The following is a 19,138-nucleotide window of genomic DNA, read 5'->3' on the forward strand; positions in this document are numbered from 1 at the left end:
AAATATGTAAGCATTGATTGGTTATCTTTATTGGGCGTGGTTTTAATTAATTGTTGGCTAGTTAGTGGTCTAATACTCTGGTGTCTAGTGGTCCGATTGCATGTCAAATTTCTGAATTTGAGAATTTACTCCATCCCTCGATTTACGCGGTGGATGTTTTTCACAAAAAACCGTGTAAATGGTGTTCTAATTGTCAGCTGTTGATCACTTTGAAAAACGTCAACGCACGGATCAATTTTGAAAAAAATATAAAATCCTTGTAAACAATGCCCATATTGCAAATTTGCGTTGGGTTAAAACCGCATAAATTGTGGGACTGGTGTATTATCAGTGGCGGATCAAGTAAATGGGGGGCCCCAAGCGCATTTGAAATTTGAGGCCCCCACTTCAGTAAAAAAAAGTGCTATCATCGTTTTTTACCATGCTTTCCATTATATGGGTTTTCATTAGGATTTAATAAAACCATATTTTTTATTTATTTACTGTAATATATACTTGAAACACTGTTGGTTTTTGAAATAAAATAGGTACTATTTTAAAATAGGTATTAATTTCACTTATTCTTGGCTTACGAACGTATTGTGGACAATTATAATAATTTGTAAATTGTAAATAAAAATAAAAATGGTAGCAAAGGTCCATTCCGAGGGCCCCAAGCGCGCGCTGATTTTCAATGTATGATAAACCGCCGCTGTGTATTATTGTACATATGTACATCAGTGGTGGCCACGGGGGCTTTTTTTGGGCGTGAACCTGAAAGGACCAATCAAGAAATTGATATTGTTCTCACATGTTTTGAAAGGAAATAATTGCAACGAATACTTATGGTATATTAGTACCTACATACTATGACCGTTCATTGAGACTTTTTTTGTATGAAATAAAAATAATTTTCTCTAAACAAGACATTATGTATTAAGCTGGCAGTAGGGATGTTAATTGTTTTAAAAAATAATCATTACAGGCAATATGTACTAGTGTTGTACATCTTGCCTGTAATGATTAAATATTATACGACATTTTTAGTTGTGCAAATTGCCCTAATGACAGGATAACTCGTTGTGATTGTTTGGAATATAAATTTATAACCTGCTTTTATGAGTCCGTATTTTATTGAATGAAAATTACTCAAAATTATAAATACATACCTATAGGTACATACATATATAGTCTGGAACATTTGATTGCTTATAAAGATATAGTTTATAAGCAATCAAATTAGTTAAATTCAGAATATTAATAATAATTTGATTCAGTTTCATTCGTGCGAGTGTATGGTGTATTGCTGTCATCCTTAGTATGAGATTTTTGTTCAATACTTTGTCATAGTTACATAGGTAGATAGAAAAAAAATAGTACTATTGAGAATGTACTCACAGCCGCTGCTGTGTAAATATGTATGTATATATGTATGTGTGTGTTGCTAAGTAAATTTTGTTATTGATACTCCTTATATTCCTCAAAAGTATTAACACACTCATATTAATAGAATTGATTCAAATTGAATAAATTTTTTTATACTATTGAAAAATCAATGTTTTTTTGTAAACATTCACATAACATCCCCACAAAACTCGCACACATATGAACATACAGTCTAAAATTACGAATACATAACAAGTGCATTCGGTTTCACAAAACTATTTACTAAAAATTTAAACTATTTACTATAGCTAGCAGTAAATAAATGTCCTTTATTATTTACATATATTTTTATATATCTGCTGTCATCAGATCCCTCCCACCAACGCCAATTTACTTTTAATAAATTGTAAAAATTTTCTATGCATTTCGAATTAACGGGGAGATCGCATAAATTATTTACGAGAATCAAAGTCAGTTCACGCACTCCCGGTGCATCAGAGGGGAAGGTGGGCGCGTATCCCTAGATTCATAGGAAATTTTCCCCTATCCCCCTCGTACCCCGTGCCCCTCTCCATCAATAATGCAGGCGATTACTGCACAGACAGCAGAAATCGCGCGTCGGGGCGGTCGGCCCCCCGCCCTCGTCCCGGGGGCCCCATAAAATATGTTAGTCACCGGCGCCCCGGGGCCGGAGCGCGCGCCCCCCTCGGGCCCCCCAAACTCACCCCACGCCTACCCTTAACCCGACTATTTATTTATCCACTCGAGCGGCGCGCGTAACAACCCTTAAATAATAACAATCTGCAACCCTTTAATTCAATACGGTACACGGACCCGATATAAATCGTGATTTCGCTAAGGTACTCCTGATAATACTTGCCCGTGGCAAATTTAATATGCGACGTCTAAAGTCCGACCGGTTCGGTTCGTGTGGTCGAATTAAAAATGTGAATCGGTGCAATAAATCATCGATGCTTGTGTAGATCGAAATATTATAATTCGGTTGACCGGTTGGAAATTTTCAGCGAACCGCTTCATGCGAACTGAGCTTCCCGATTATTTCTATAGTTTTAGTGAACCGGTTGGCAGTTATATCGAAATATTTGCCAATCCGGTTGGCTGGTTTATATACGAGTAATGTTTGAATTTCGCTAAAACGTCGAACCGGTTGATTTTATGTTGTTTCAACTGGTTTATCGCTACCGTAAATAATTAAATTGATTGAACGAACACATTGATTAAATTGCTAATGACTTATTATTATTAATTGCTTAGACTGTGCCTGAATGTGATATTTTCCACCTCAGTGAGCGTAGGTTATCGGAGATTATTTTAACCTATCTGTCTGGTAGCCTGCGCTCATCATTATTTTCATAATTGGATGTGATGTATGAATGAAATTTTGATCTTCTCTCTTCCATTTGGGCCTTGCAGGGGGTGCTTTGTATTTTCGGCTGGTTCCAACATGTACCTATACATATGTATAGATACAAGACATTCCCAACGATGTATTTTGTTTTTTGATATTTTTACTTTTTCTGCTATTATAATAATGCTATTATTTTTTATGATTATGTATAAATATATTTTTGTTTGTAATATATTTTTTTTATTTTTCTCATCTCTGTATTTTTCGACAATTGTGGCACATTAGGGACTCCGGTAATGCCACAATGGTTAAAAACTTAAACTTAAATATCTATATAAATAATCAGCTGACCGGTTCAAATTTATATTTTGCATGGTAGAAGTTTTGAACCGGTCAATTGATTATAATTTAAACTGAACCGACTACCACCAAATAAATTAAATTTTAAAATTGATACAAATTTTTTTTATTAGTCTTGTTGGTCTTAGACGAATCTTGCGATCGTAGACGAACTAAGTCATCGAAAAGCCGGAAATTTTCCGGTTAACTTTCAACAATCCGAATTGAAATTTTTTATATCATTATTTTTATGCGCCTATTAATTAATTGGTGTGTTGTCATTTGAATCATTTCTAAGAGGAAAACCTTCCAGGAAACTTTGCCTTTCCGCCCCAAAGTTCAATCTCCAGATTTTACATAATTAATTTTCAAAAAAATATATAGTATTTCATTTTTATTTTATTCAGTTTGTTTTTAACTGATGATATATATATATATATATATATATATATATATATATATATATATATATATATATATATATATATATCATCATCATCATTTACAGCCACTCGCCATCCACTGCTGGATGAAGGCCTCTCCAACACGCTTCCACCCGTCTCTGTTTTGCGCAACACTCATCCATCTCACCCCGCACATTTTCCTAATTTCGTTCACCCATCTTCCTTGCGGTCTTCCTTTTACCCTTTTGCATTCTCTCGGGTACCATTCAAGCAATTCTTTTGTCCACCTTTCGTCCATCCTCCTAGCTACGTGACCCGCCCATTGCCATTTCAATCTCTTCACTCTATCCACTATGTCCACTACTCTTGTCATACTTCTCACCCACGTGTTCCGCTTTCTGTCTTTTCTCGTTATGCCAAGCATACAGCGCTCCATACTTCTTTGGGTGCATTGGATTTTATGTAGCATCTTGGTGTTCAGTGTCCAAGTTTCACATCCATACGTCATCACTGGCAAAACGCATTGATCAAAGATCTTTTTCTTCAGGCAGAGTGGCATTTTTGATTTAAAAACAGCATTCATCCGTCCAAATGCACTCCATCCTAATTTCATACGTCTCTTTATCTCTTCATCTTTATTACCAGACATGTCAATTATTTGACCTAAATATAAATAATTATTTACTACTTCTACTGGTTTATCATCTAATGGGATGCTATCAGGCATGCAATACCTATTGAACATTAGTTTGGTCTTATCTACGTTAATTTTTAATCCTACTTTTCTACTTTCCCTGTCCAGCTGTGTTAGTCTGTTAAGTAGGTCAGCTGAATCACGAGCTATTAAAACTATATCGTCTGCGAACCGAAGGTGACTCAAGAAGCGACCGTTGATGCTTACTCCGGCTTTGTCCCATTCCAAGTTCCTGAAAACTCCCTCAAGCACCGCATTGAATAACTTGGGCGAGATTGTATCTCCTTGTCTTACTCCTTTTCTTATGCTAAATCTATCTGTACCTGAAAAAATTTTAACCGAAGCTGTGGCATTCTTATATATTGCAGCTAACAGCCCCACATAGGGTTCCGGTACTCCCTGTGTTTGTAGAGCGTTAAGTACTGCATTGTGGCTCACTGTATCGAAGGCTTTCTCATAATCGACGAAACCTAGGCACAATGGCCGTTGATATTCGTTGGCGCGTTCGATTAGTTCGCCAACTACTTGGAGGTGGTCCATTGTACTGAAATTTGCCCTAAATCCTGCCTGTTCTATAGGTTGGTTCTCGTCGAGGATATTCTTCAGCCTTTCTGTAATAACCTTCGTGAAGAGCTTGTAGACCGCTGAAAGTAAACTAATGGGTCGGTAGTTCTTGATATCGCTTTTATCACCTTTTTTGTGTATTAAGATGATAGTTGCGTTATTCCATCCTTCTGGTATAGCTTGGTTCTGGATGCATTTGCTGAAAAGCCTAGCTAAGATATTATTTAGGGGGGAGCCGCCACATTTTAGTAAGTCAATGGGAATATTATCTTCCCCTGGGGTTTTACCGTTCTTTGCAGTTTTTAGCGCGGCCTCTACTTCGCTAGGCAATACTGCACGAACCCTTTGGCCGTGTGTCGATTCCAGAGCGGGGAATTGGCCGTTGTCGTTCTCGTATAGTTTTGCATAGAACGTGTAAACTCTGTCTATGATTTCTTCTCTATTCCTAATTATTACTCCGCTCTCTGATCTGATTGCGATCATTTGGTTTTTGCCTAAGAAAAGATCCTGTTTGCACTTTTTCAGGCTACGGTTATTCTTAATGGTACTTTCTATTAACTTGCTGTTAAAATCCCTGACATCCCTGACTATTCTCTTTTTAATTTCCTTATTTACTAGATTGTATTCTTGCTTATTATTAACCCTATCTAAACTCCTAAACTCCTAAACTCCTAAACTCCTAAACTCCTTTTATGCTTAATATATATATATATATATATATATATATATATATATATATATATATATATATATATATATATATATATATATATATATATATATATATATATATATATATATATATATATATATATATATATATATATATATATATATATATATATATATATATATATATATATATGTACACTCCAATCTACATATATTGAAACATATGCATTGAGCATATGTTTACCGATTTAAACTCATCATTATTGTATATAATGACAATTGACTCTTCTTAAAAAAACTTACACATATATCAAAAATATTTACATCTTTATATACGTACATGGATGTATGTATATTATGTTTTACCAAAAAAAATAAAAAATAATATGGGTATCATTGTACCGATAAATAGACACGTTCACGTGCTAGTAGCCATCTGGAGCTTGATTGTGGATTCGGATCTACTTATTTTTATATTTACTATTATTATTAAATCAAACGGCTTTCCGAATAACGTTTCTATCGATTCGAATTGATATGCATCTAGATCATCTTTAACACACTTCGGAATTCGTAACGCTAGTCTTTGTTATAATGCGCATATGCAAAACCGCTATTTGAACGCGTGACAAATTTGCCAATTGGCACGCGTCTGTCCGTTCAGATACACCGAAATAGTCTTTTTATCCTTCCGCGAATGATGATAGTCATCGCTGCCCATTCTCCACGGTAGCTCAAAACCAAAAAGACACAAAGAAAAATTATCATTTTAATCGTAACGCGAGAGAGATTGAAGATTACGCTTAATGCCCCGCCAATATGTTACGATTTTCGGCGGATGGTGAACTAAGCCCTGTAAAATTCGAGGGATGACAAAACAGGGGTGCAGTTCCCCCCGCCCCCCACAGTCTCCCCCTTATGTATACTAAGCATACAAACGATACGCAGAAGATAACCTATCATTTCGAATTCATAAGACGAATATGGTGTGTGTTCGTATGAATTGTATCCTCATATAAAATTTATACAAAATCACGCACATACGAAATGTGCTTTCTATTCACTATAAAGCCGTTGAAATTGACGGAATTATATTGAAGTTTTATATATGTAGATGTGTTTGTTCTTTCAGTGTGAAAATTATTGATTTTCAATGAGATTAAAAAAAATAGCCTGTCAAATTTGACGGAAACAATTTTTATTCGTTGTTTTTTATGCACTTCTGCTTGCATAGTATGTTCAAAATGTATTTATTTGTGTATTTATTTATTTAATATACTCAGCGGAAGTTTTTACTCTACAGTTTGAAGATAATTTAATTAATTTATTAATATATAACATTTATATTTTTACCATTGTGCCGTTACCGTTGGCCCAAAAGCGACATCTATGGTATTAAGCTCGTACTACAATGTGTTAATTTATAGAATATAAATTTGAAATTATATTCAAATAGTGGTGATAAATTGATTGCCAATTTAGTAGGGAACCACTTCAACAATTAATTCAGATAAATTGGCAAACTGTGATCGGAAACGGTAGACTTGAAGTCACAAATATTTATATCTGACAAGCAGCACTGCAAAATTACCCCAAATAAACCCATTTCTATACCTCTCGGTGGTTAGCATTAGCGCAACCACCGAGCTACATAAACTGCTGGTTAGATTGTTGATGTGATGGAATCACTTTTTCTTTGAATATTCATACATAATATAAACATATACATAGTATGTATGTATGACAATAATCATTCGTAAAAATTGACGGAAGGAATCATTTTAATCAAGTGCTTATTTTTGTATCTGAAGCATCAATTTAAAAATCTTACATGTGTGAATAAACAGTTTACATGTATGTAGGTACCGTGAAAAATGACGGAAGCTTTATAAATTTATTTTGTCGTGTTTATTTCAATTATTCATAATATGTAAAATTTTAAAAGAATAGATATTTTTTAACTTTTCAGCAATGGTACGTCAAAAAAACGGACCACCTTCACTTTATTCATAAATCAAGAATTATTTGATATTCCTTATATTATTCAAATTTATAAACTCACGTTAGTAAAATTGATTCATTTGAATAGATTTTTTTTTTTTTATTAAAAAAAGTTTTTTTTGTAAACATTTCCATAACATCCGCACAGCACTTGCATACATATGAACATACAATCTAAAATAAATAAGCTTTTTGAAGTTTTCAGCAATGATTGGTCAAAAAAACGATCTACTTATATTTAAATCACAAATCAGGAATTACATAAAATATTTTTTGATACACATTTGTATGTACTTAATTTGACATTATATTTTCACTTCGCCATCAATTATCTAACTTCTTGTATATAAACATCCGTTAAAAATTATGTAATTTACAATGTATGTGACTACGTAACCGTCTCTTCGTTTTATCAATAATTAATTTATCGTTTCTACAATTAATCAGAAACAGAATATTTTAAGTTATAATTGAGCTGTACCTACAGTAATTTTAGAACCCATTCTATCGAGTAGGTATGTCAGTGTCTAGTACTTTCACACTAGCCCTTTCAGATTCGCTCGACTTTTGACAAGTCACCGGTGTTATGTATTTATATGCGGGGGTTTTCAGGGGTTTAAGTGGTATCCGTGTGGTTTTCATTGTGGAGAGTGCGACGCGCGCGCCACGACCGGAAGCGGCCGGAAATGGCGGCAAATGGCGCTAATGGCCGGCCCGGAAGTCGAGTGTCAATGGCGCCCGTAATGGATCCACTCTACGCAAGGGAGGCCACAATGTAATCCACTTACGGGCCCCGCATAGGAAATATCGGCTTCTGTTTGCTAATTGACTCACCTCTCTTCTCGCAAACCGAGCTCTCAAACTGTGGCCCGCGGTCTATTATAAGTGGAGGAATAGCCAAACACGAAGATGACAGCTGTCAATATTCTTGTTGTGACAAATAAAATAAGGCTTTCATCTGCGTACCGTTTCCCCTTCTCCCTTTCCCTTCTTCTGAATTGGAATAATTATATCTTGAGGATTGACGTAGATAAAAAAAAATGCGCCGCAGCCAAAATGTTTTTCAAATGAAAGCATATTTAATATGAAATCAAATCACATGTTACCAAAATACAGTCTTTATAGTCTTTAGTTAAAAGTAATATATTGGATAATGGTATAAATTCATGCCCGATTTTCATACCTAGAGGTAAACGTTTATGTTTAAAGCAGTGGCGTGCGCTGAAATTCTCTCTCTTTTTGTCGTACAGCCTTACTTAATGTGGAACAGGCTGTTCCTCTTGTATCCTGCTCGTGCACATTAAGTAAGGCTGTACGACAAAAATAGAGAGAATTTCAGCGCACGCCACTGGTTTAAAGGTCTATTCAAACTAACACAACGCGTACCGGCAACTGCACGTAGCCAGCAGTACGAAAAGTATTATTTGGTACATTTTATATAGACACACTCATGTCTAACGTGGCGTAATCGTAACAGCAGTAGCCGACAAAATCTATTCATACCATACAGCAGTACATGTCACCGTAAAGGCATCAAGCAAGGCCTGTTTAATTTGGCCACTGTGGAAATATTAGCGTACGACCTGGCGTCATAGTAGCGAGTGCACGCGTACTAATGAAAGTCATATTGTGACAATATTGACTCGATGATACGACGCAAGCAATATTGCGCCGTATCGTCGCGTTCTGTAATGTATATATGAGACGATTTTGCCTTGCACTCGGTCAAAACTTGTCTGAACGTGTCGAAACGTGCTTTGCTGAAACGTGTTAATATAACATGTTGTTTACGTGATCCGCTGCACTGTGCTGTAGCCGTGAATTGACCTCAAATTGTATTATAAGAATTGGAATTAACTCTTTCGAAATTATATGTATACCAGAATCCAACGCCTGCGTCCCCTAGGGCTTCGCTCCTTTCGGCGCATTTGCCCCCGGGAACTTCGAATCCTTTGAATCGAAAAAAATCGAATCGGCGCCTATGAATAGAAAAAAAAATCGAGTGTGTTGTTTTCGTTTCCCAACGAACAATACTTACATACATATGTATATATGTATATACGCTTTGGGGCTACCTGTCAAGTCTCTGTGGTATTGATTTTTTAAAATAAAATATATACATTTACATATGTATACGAAGTCTCTTTCGAAATTATATATTAGATGCTAAATTTGTGTTGAGGTTTAGAAGCTAAAAATATGTATATAAGAATTGCTCAATCGCTTTGAACAGTTTGTAAGTGATATAATTGAACTATTGTTTTATTTTATTTGAAATTTTAAGAAATGATGATGTCAATCATAAAGGTGACGAATGAATAAGAAAGTTTGAAAAGTTGAAAAAGCGTAATGAAGATGGAAAAGAAAACTGTGAAAGAAAGGGGATGAAGTATCAAATATGGATAGATCAGGTATGAAGTGTTTGAACGTTTAGTCCATTAGTTCGATAGAGTGGCCAACTTCCGGCGACGATGACTGCTATGAACAATTATAAACCAGGGGTGGGTGAAGGGAAGGCGGTATGTGAAATCCATTACCAGACTTGAATAGGTCGAGTCTTTCGGGGCAAACAACAAAGGTTGACAACTGCCGACTGAAAATGTGAAAATACATACAGATAGACAGCATACGTGTGTGAGTTAACCATCGCATAAATCATTTTATAACGTCAACTTGCACATATTTTAATGTATAAATCTAAGGGGCAATTTCGCTTATGCGATGCAAAGTTTTTATTGCGAGAAAGCTGCGCGAAAGGTCCAGCGCTTCTTAAATATTACGCGCAAACAAGAGGCAAAGATGCCAGTATCGCGTTTTTTGATCTTGATTTTAGATTTTAATAATGCATCTCATTAGTGGTGTTTAAGTCGTTTTGGTTCTTGTGATGTCGAAAATGGCTAACGCCTCTGTTTGGGAATCGTCGTTGTAGGGGTTGGGGTGCGACAGTTTGAGAGCCGGCGCTCACACGTCGAATATATTGATGTGGCTTTTGAAAGAAGAAAGTTTTTATGCGAGTTCGACATTCATTCTGTTGCGGATATTAAAAAAGTTATCCATTCCCGTTTGAGTTTATTTCCGGTCGACATCGTAGTCAACTTTGATTGTTTAAAAAAAACATATGAGCTTTTATGCGACAACGATAAAAGTTTACCGAATAAATAACACGCGTACGTGATCTTCTATGTTTTTAAATATTATTTTTACTATTAATTTTTTGTATATAGCATATATGTACATACTGCATTGTATTTCATGCTAAAGTTCGATGGAAACTTTGATGGAAAACGATCGACCTGGAGTCACATGTAGTGATCCCGATTTCTCGAGAAATAAAAATTCTCAATTTAACTTCTTAAATTTCTCGAGAATTCTCGGGAAATTTTGATCAATGAAAAAATGTATATAACACAGTAAAGTATCGTTTATTCGACATAATTGGATTCAATAATACAAATATATGTTTTGGCATTATTGGTATGTAATTTTTGTATGTATTATCTTATTGTATATATACACAGCGGTGTCACCCCAATTTTGGAATAAAGGGTTTTAAAAATTTTTTTTTTAAAAAATATCTTGAAAATTTGTACATTTTTTTTCATCCAAGGCACTAACTATATTACATGAAAGTTCATAAAATTTTCAAGATTTGTATAACTTTTAATAAAATTTAGAAAAATATTAAAACATTTCATAATAAAAAAAATGTTAAAAAATTACTAGCCAAAAAGCGTTGCGACCTGTGTTGTTAGGGTAAAATAAACAAATAATTGAATAATTTCAAATGTGTTCGCTGCCTGCGTTTTTCCGATAAATGAGAACGGGAATGGGAACGGGAACGGGAATTGCATGCGTTATTGTAGCATTGCGACGCATGCTAGGTTCAGCTAGTGTTTTATAAAATTTCTCGTGAAATTATAAAATTTCTCGACAAATGGGAATTCTCAATTTGGCATTTTTTTCGAGAAATTCTCGAGAAGGAACACTAGTCAAATGTATCCAAAGTCTGGTCAGCAACGCTAGATCGGGGCTCGAACCTGAGGCCCCTCAGTTGTTAGCATTATATGCTAACCACTGAGCTGAACTTATTGCTGGTTATTTAAAAATAGCTAATTGATCCTAGGATTTATCAATTGTAATTACAAACAATATATTAAATGAAATAATATAAAAATAAGAATCAAAATAAAATTAAAAGAAAAAAGCACGATAAAAATAAACCACAAAAGAACTAAAATTAGTAAAAAGAGTATCATGTGGGTGAAAAGTATAGTCATAACAGGGAATAGTAAGTGTGATTAAATAATTGAATAAAAGATTAGTTTTATTATTAATTTATTAAAATTATAACAGATCGTTAATTATTTGATTGTATCAATTTTATTATATTTTATTATATCACGTAAAAAAAATCATGCATAAATCTTGGTCGGTTACTTAAACAATATTGTATTTTTAAATATTATTTAAATTACTATATCAACATATATGGTTTTTAAACCTAGTCCGAATAAAGTGGATCTGATGGACTACCCACTAACCTCTTAATTTCAACTAAATTTTAGAACTAATAAGAGCCTTGTAAAAATATTTGGTTAATATATTTTTACTACTTCCTTTATTGACTAATAACTTTCCTTTATAATCAATAACCCTTCATATAATAAACAATTAAACATTTAAAAAGCAAGTCGATATAAGCATGGGTCCAATGGACTCACCGTATCTGTTTGTGTTAGAAAATTGTAGTATCCGTACTTGGTTTAAACTTTTAAGTCCACTTGGCCAACTAAAGACTAGCAGATTATATACTGTAAGATCTTCCCCGCGTTCTTCATTATTTGAATCAAATGCTCATGTTTGCTATCCAGGAATGATGATTTTTCCACTTTTTACTAATCTATTTTGGATATTTGCAGTGGAAATTTGTGTGTCTTTAATGTTGTGCAACTCCACAAATCCAGAAACATGTAACATTTCACCAATATCAAAGCCGGTTTCATCCATTAGATAAATTCCCAACAAACCGATCGCTTCCTCGCTCATTCTGAAAAGCAATGTAGTGTAATTAAAAATTGTAGTCATTAAAATTCAATTCTGGCAGAAACTTACTTTACAACGGCTTTCAGATTTTTATTTAAAGTCATCTCTGCGAGACTACTTTCAACTTCCTGTAATTTGTTCAAAGCCTTCGATTTCACGTTGAAAAGAATACAGTGAATGGCTTGACTTGGAAGCTCCATATATTTATCCTTTAATTTTCTAATATTTCGAAAGTTGACTTCTTCGCAGGTGGTGCCATAGTCGATGAAATATAACTATAATTTAAATTTAGAAAATGTTACACATTCTAAATATATACATATATTGGTAATATGGCGATAAAATGATATATGATATACATCAGCAGATTTGTCGGAGATGGATGAAACTCTGGCTCTGTGCCACATTTCACTTTGCGGATGTTTAGCAGCCACTATCTGTCCGATAGCTGGATAATGGTTAAGTAACTCCATAGACTTTTGAACATTGGGTTTATTCATAGATTCCGTGAGTTGGTTAAAATCATCATGCATTACAGAAAATTTATCATGATTCATGTTCGATGAAATGGCTAAAATAATAGTATAACAAGTTTGAAAATAGCAAATATTCAAAATGTGTTAAAAATTGTGACAAAATCAATTTTATATGATATTCTGATCGTTTCTTTGATTTGTCATTACTTTTATAAATTATTTTATATCTTACATTGTATAGCAGATGCATTGTTGTTTTCGCAATTTATTACTTGTACGTAAATGTTTTTGAAATCCCGGATTGTCGTTACTAAGACTGAAATGGCAGCACTAACCGGTGGAAGTTCGATTTCTGGAATAATCTTTATCGGCACTTTTTGAATAGTCCAACCATCTGAAAGTTTTAAATTTTGAATATAAAAAAGAGACATCTATGGCTAAAAATCAAAAGCTTTATAATTTAAAAAGAAATAATTTAAACAAATTTCCAAATTAGTGAAAATTTTTAACGATAGATGTCTATCATAAATGTATGTGTAAAATTAATCTAATTTGATGCATCAATTGAAAATACAAATTGTATATGTATGTACATAATATAACTTAATTCTTAAACACCTGGATTAAAAAGCTGATGAACTTTTTTGCAACTGCTTCCTTTGAAACATGTCGTATCTGGAGGGCCTTTATAATTTTTGCAAATTATCTGCTCATCTAAATAGTCCGCCCCTTCAAATTTAATGTTGACATCAACTCCATAATTGTCGTCATCAAAATCTGTAACATAACTTTTTTTTAATTTCAATACACAACCTGCTCGATTATATCACATAACAAATCTAAATACGAAACTGCTGTCACTGTTGTGCATTTGATTATCATCCGGAGCACGAGATTGATCAACTAATTCAAAAGAGTCAATGTTGTGATTGCTAATAGGTACACCTAATTCAACCGAGTCCGGTTCTTCTGACAACTGAGCGAAATCTTTCAACATCAAGTCCATGCTAAGTTCCTTATTATTGTATTTCAAGTGCACAAACAAAATGTTATTCAATCTGCACAATAAAAGTGAAACATCAAAAGAAATATATATATATATATATATATATATATATATATATATATATATATATATATATATATATATATATATATATAATAACATACATACATATACTTACATATTAGTTATGATGATGGAACATTGTTCAAAGATTAAACCATCTAAATATTGTAAACATTCATCCGACCATTTTCCCTTAGAACCGGACAACGGCTCTACCTAAAATTTATTATTATTATAAATTTAAATTCCATTTAATACTACAGGGGTAGTTTAGGCATATTAATACTAACGAGGTCTAAACGACATTGGTAAGCCATCGGTTGATAGTTCTTGAACTGGGAAGCCAAAACATACAAGTCTGTGATTTTAGCGTTTAAATTTATTCCATTGTCGATGCAGAACACTTCAACGTAATCATATTTTTCCTAGTTGACAAAAAAATTAAATGATTGATGAAAGTATTCTAATAATATTTCACACCGGTGGCCCTTGCGGTATAAGAATTGATGAAGACTCAAAAAATTAACCCCCACTCCTAATCCTAATACTATATCACGAGTTCATTTTTCGAGTCTTCATCAATTCAGAATTTGTGCCGTAAGGTGGACCCATTTCACACATATGTATGTATGTACAGAAATAATGTGTAAAGCATCTGAAATAATACAAATCTTACTGGCAAAGTATGAATTATTAATGCACGACACCAAAACTCGTTTACTTTTACAGCGAAATAACAGATGCCGCTTTTCAACAATTCTTCCTTTTTATTATAAAAACTTGTCACTGATTCATCTAAATAATATTCATTCATTTCAGTTATCAAGCTGAAAAATTTTAAATATATTATTCTTCGATATGATATATGATATAGTGTACAATACAAAAAATATATATGCAAGTATTATTCACCAATGATACAAGCCTGCAACCTCTTTTGGAATTACATAAAAGCTATGAGGATTTTCGATGTGAATAACGATACATTCAAGCTTGTCGTCTATCGAATACATGATTGGGGTTGACATTTTTGAATTCATATCAGCATCTGTGTCTTGATATACATATTAGGGTAATAACACCAATTATATATGTATGTGCAATTATATGATGATTTGTACATACCTGTATTTGCATTGATTTCTTTCAAATCCGTAGTACTTTTATTTTGAATGCCTTCATTGCTAACATTTAATTGAGTATCTAGTTTGATATCTTCTAAGGTTATATCTTTCACACTCGGTACAGGGCTTACTTGCGATGCCATAATTTCCCAATCTTCTAGGGTGCTGTCTGATTTAACTGACTCTGCCACAGGCTGTGGCTCAATTTTAGGTTCTATTTTATTTTCAACATTTTTAAATTTGAAAGGTTTGCTTCGAGAAGACTTCTTTGCATTTTTCTTGACGTTTACTTGAGTCTTAATTGAGGATTGTTCAGTGTTTGTTACTGCTTTAAGATTTTTCGTTTTGGTACAGGAATTTTTTGATTTATTCTTTGAGTGATTTTCTGGGGTTTTGTCATTTTTCGCAGTTTTTTGTTCTTTCACAATATGTAATGCATCTATCAGGGTAGATGCATCTATTGGAGTTTTTTGTTCTTTCATAATCTGTAATGCATTTGTCAGAGAAGACGCATCAATCATAGCAGATGCGTCCTTTAGAAAAGATGCATCTATTGAGGCAGATGCATCCATTGAAGAAGATGCATCTATTGAAGTAGATGCATTTATTGGAGTAGGTGCATGTATTGGAGTAGATACATCTATTGGAGATTTTTGTTCTTTCATAATATGTAAAACATCAATCAGAGCAGATGCATCCATTGGAGAAGATGAATTTATTGGAGAAAATGCATTTATTGGAGTAGGTATATCTGTCGGAGTAGATGCATCTATTGGAGTTTTTCGTTCTTTCATAATGTGTAATGCGTCTGTCAGAGCAGATGCATCCATTGGAGAAGATGCATCCATTGGAGAAGATGCATTTATTGGAGTGGATGCATCTATTGGAGAAGATGCATCTATTGCAGTAGGTGCAGTAGGTGCATCTATCGATGTAGGTGTTAGTATTGGGATTAGATTAGGTGTAAGCGCTGTAGCAGGTGCAACTGTCTCATCAGATACAATTACCAGACTAGATGCCGGAATGGAGGTAACCATTGGAACTGGTGGAAGTATTGGAAAAGGTATGTCTGTCGGAGTACTAATGTTTTTTTCTTCACAGTTAAATTTGTTTTGTACGGAGTGAGTGTTTTTACTTTGACATTGGCATACATCTTCACAATCTAAAAGAAAGATTTCAAATATGTAAATAATTATAACAGATTATGTTAAAAAGTTGAAAATTAACATAATATACTCTAATACTAAGTACTAATACAGAATGCTAAATATACATATACTGAGCTGATAGAAATCATTAACTTTTAATCAAGTTTTTCTTTCAATATTTGGTATTTTGTATTTGATTATGAACACATACATGAAACAAAATGTATGCATTTGGCATGACAGATTTATTAAATATCAGGCTTCTCCTCAATTTTACCTGAACATGAGAAAAAAACAAAAGATATGTGGAAACACTGTGTTTCAGATCGGTCTCCGTGACGAGCCAGAATGTTAAATTACAGAAAACACAAATATCGGAAGGCAAAGATCGAAAATCGAAAGACCTTTCGACTTAAGATCTTTCGATTTTCGATCTTTGCCTTCCGATATTTGTGTTTTCTGTAATTTAACATTCTGGCTCGTCACATAGACCCGTTTCAGATCTGCATACATTGAGTATTCGTGAGTCACTCGTAGTTAAAAATTCAATATTCATATACATTATTAAGTAAAAAAATGTATTTATATAGGCTCACTCTTTGTCACTCTGAACCCTATCACTGTGTACTTAAGTAGATACTGCTTGTTAGTTTTTACAATAACAAGACTCCAATAGAAAACAAATGTATTTGTAAAATAAAAAAACCTTGTAAATATGATATATTATGCATGTCAAATTTTACCGATATTTTCCATCATAATGTTGAACTCCAATAAGGGATATGTGAGCTTGTCCAATTTTTTAATCACCATCATAAATCCTTTGGGATAGCACTTGTAGTTGTCATTCTCTAGTGTGTCCACTGAACATTTCACCTAAACATAAGGAATATTTTTCAATATGTAGTGTCATAAAATTCGGCAGTTTTTAGAAAAGTTTTGTACATATTAGGGAATAGTTTATCAGCTCTACATAAAATTGTGACAATAAATAAATAATAACCTTCGATTTAATTTCTTCCAAGTACGAAATCGTTTTGTCGTACTCGTATAAAAACTGAGATACCCTATCGTTGAGAAGTTTTTTAGCGATTTCAATTTTGGCCGTCATCTTTCACACTGACATCAAGTTATTAGATTTTATTAGGTTTTACTAGATGATGCACTTTTTGAATAAAAATTGTATAAACACAAGATTATTACTCGGTTATAGGTATAAATCATTAATTTGTTAGAATTATTGCGATTTACTTGCTCGGCGTGCTGACAGTCGGTTTGACGGTTCCTAAAAAAGAACGTAACACGATAGTAACCGGCCATATCTGTAAATGTCATTGCTTATAAAAACCACGTTTTTGTTGATTTAGACATGTTTAAAATTGAATGATTATTTTATTTTAATTCAATCTAGTCATATATTTAATTAAAAATAGTAAGTAGTTGATTTGTTTTTCAAATATATCGACACTATTTCCTCTTTTAGTTCAACGTTTATATGCTGAAATTGCATGTAAATCGCGTAGATTCTTGTATTTAAAAACACAATAGATTTCTCTTGTTCAAGGTTGTAAATTATATATGAAATTCTAATCTAAAAAAAAATTAAACTGAATCAAATTGTATGAATTAATTTTTATTTTATTTAGATAGTTTAGTTATTTGTAGATAAACTGAAATTTTTCGGTCGTCATTTTTGGACCCAATACGTTTTAAACTGTTAATAAAATTATTTTGATTTTAAAACTAGAAAAAAACAAAATGAAAAATTATTAGTAATACTGACAGAATAGAGAAAAACGTGGGAGTGCATAATAACTAATTCTATGACAGTCTTCACGTTCGTATTTGTCAAATGTCACCTAAAATGGACTTCACTTAAAAATATTCGCGCTCTCTTTATGTATTTATACACACATATAAAATTTTTTTTTGTTTTATTTGATGCAAGCGAAACAATTTTCTGCAACAAAGAATAAATAATTCGACTAATAAAAATTACTGTCAACTCTTTCGACGTTGACACGTTCATTATGCGATTCTTCCACGAATTTATCTCGTCAAAAATACATTGTACTCGACATTTATTTGTTTTTACGCACACGTGTGCGACACAATTTTTTTCAGTCACTGAAATCAACTCCTTTATTTTTGGAATTTGACGTTTTAAATACGTAAGTACTTCCGATAACAATTCCTATTATGGTACCCTTATCAGCGTAATCATGGAAATTTACGCAAATTATTTCTCAGAATGTAATGCACGCCTTATCAAACTAGGATATTATTGCATTTCTTCATCAATCGTAGAGCTTTTAGCGTTCTTTTCGCTTTGTATTCCGTTTTCAGCGTAATTATAATTATTAAAATTCTGTCATATAGCACAAGGCATTATGGTATCTGATAAAATTTTGACTAATTTTATTGATGGGCGATGTGAAATACTTTCATAGTACATATTTTGACCTCAACGATTAGCATAATAGTAGATAGTTCCAAGAATTAAAATCCAAGAACTTAGTACTGAGAATCAAGAGTCAAATCAGATTCATTTCATCAAGCTGCGCTGTCTGGCCTCTGACCCCTAATTCTCGGTAAGGATGTTCCCTTTTCTGCCTCTCCTTCCTACATGAAAAAAGCGTGTACTTAAAACTTCGGATTCCTTGAAGCGATTGTGATTACGAAAAGTGTCCGGTTTCAAAGGGAGATTTATCACTCTTAACTTTGACATGATCGCGACATGCGAAGCGAGAGAGCCGGTTGTGAAGGTGTTATCTTATACATATGTATTGTGAAAAAACCGACGGTGGTCATTAAGCTGTTTTTAATCGACTTTTCCCCCATCAATCTTTGTTGGTGCTGTTAAAAGTATG

General features: G+C 33.3%; 1 protein-coding gene across 2 annotated transcripts; it reads right to left on the reverse strand.

Annotated features, from left to right (window-relative positions):
• Nucleotides 1-11,716: 11,716 nt before the first annotated feature.
• Nucleotides 11,717-17,572, reverse strand: LOC143921225 (uncharacterized). Of its 2 annotated transcripts, none has more exons than XM_077444435.1 (14): nt 17,520-17,572; nt 17,272-17,433; nt 17,012-17,144; nt 15,122-16,282; nt 14,909-15,044; nt 14,673-14,823; nt 14,287-14,421; nt 14,112-14,212; nt 13,780-13,985; nt 13,546-13,704; nt 13,160-13,321; nt 12,811-13,022; nt 12,521-12,726; nt 11,717-12,455 (listed from the first exon to the last, which is right to left on the reverse strand). In XM_077444435.1, the coding sequence occupies exons 2-14, from the start codon at nt 17,377-17,379 to the stop codon at nt 12,272-12,274; spliced, it is 3,054 nt and encodes a 1,017-aa protein (XP_077300561.1). In that variant the 5' UTR covers nt 17,380-17,433; nt 17,520-17,572; the 3' UTR covers nt 11,717-12,271. The 2 variants fall into 2 exon arrangements, with proteins under 2 accessions (XP_077300561.1, XP_077300560.1); XM_077444434.1 differs by having other exon boundaries at nt 14,909-15,050.
• Nucleotides 17,573-19,138: the final 1,566 nt, after the last annotated feature.

This window comes from Arctopsyche grandis, chromosome 13, assembly GCF_051622035.1.
Source record: "Arctopsyche grandis isolate Sample6627 chromosome 13, ASM5162203v2, whole genome shotgun sequence".
Lineage (NCBI taxonomy): Eukaryota > Metazoa > Arthropoda > Insecta > Trichoptera > Hydropsychidae > Arctopsyche > Arctopsyche grandis.

Bases quoted from the DNA above. Each gene is read 5' to 3' on its own strand.
- LOC143921225 (XM_077444434.1), bottom strand. From the start codon at position 17,379: ATGACGGCCAAAATTGAAATCGCTAAAAAACTTCTCAACGATAGGGTA. The intron at 17,145-17,271 runs GTTATTATTTAT...CCTTATGTTTAG, and splicing joins TGGAAGAAATTAAATCGAAG to GTGAAATGTTCAGTGGACAC. The intron at 12,456-12,520 runs GTAAGTTTCTGC...ATTGCTTTTCAG, and splicing joins AATCTGAAAGCCGTTGTAAA to AATGAGCGAGGAAGCGATCG.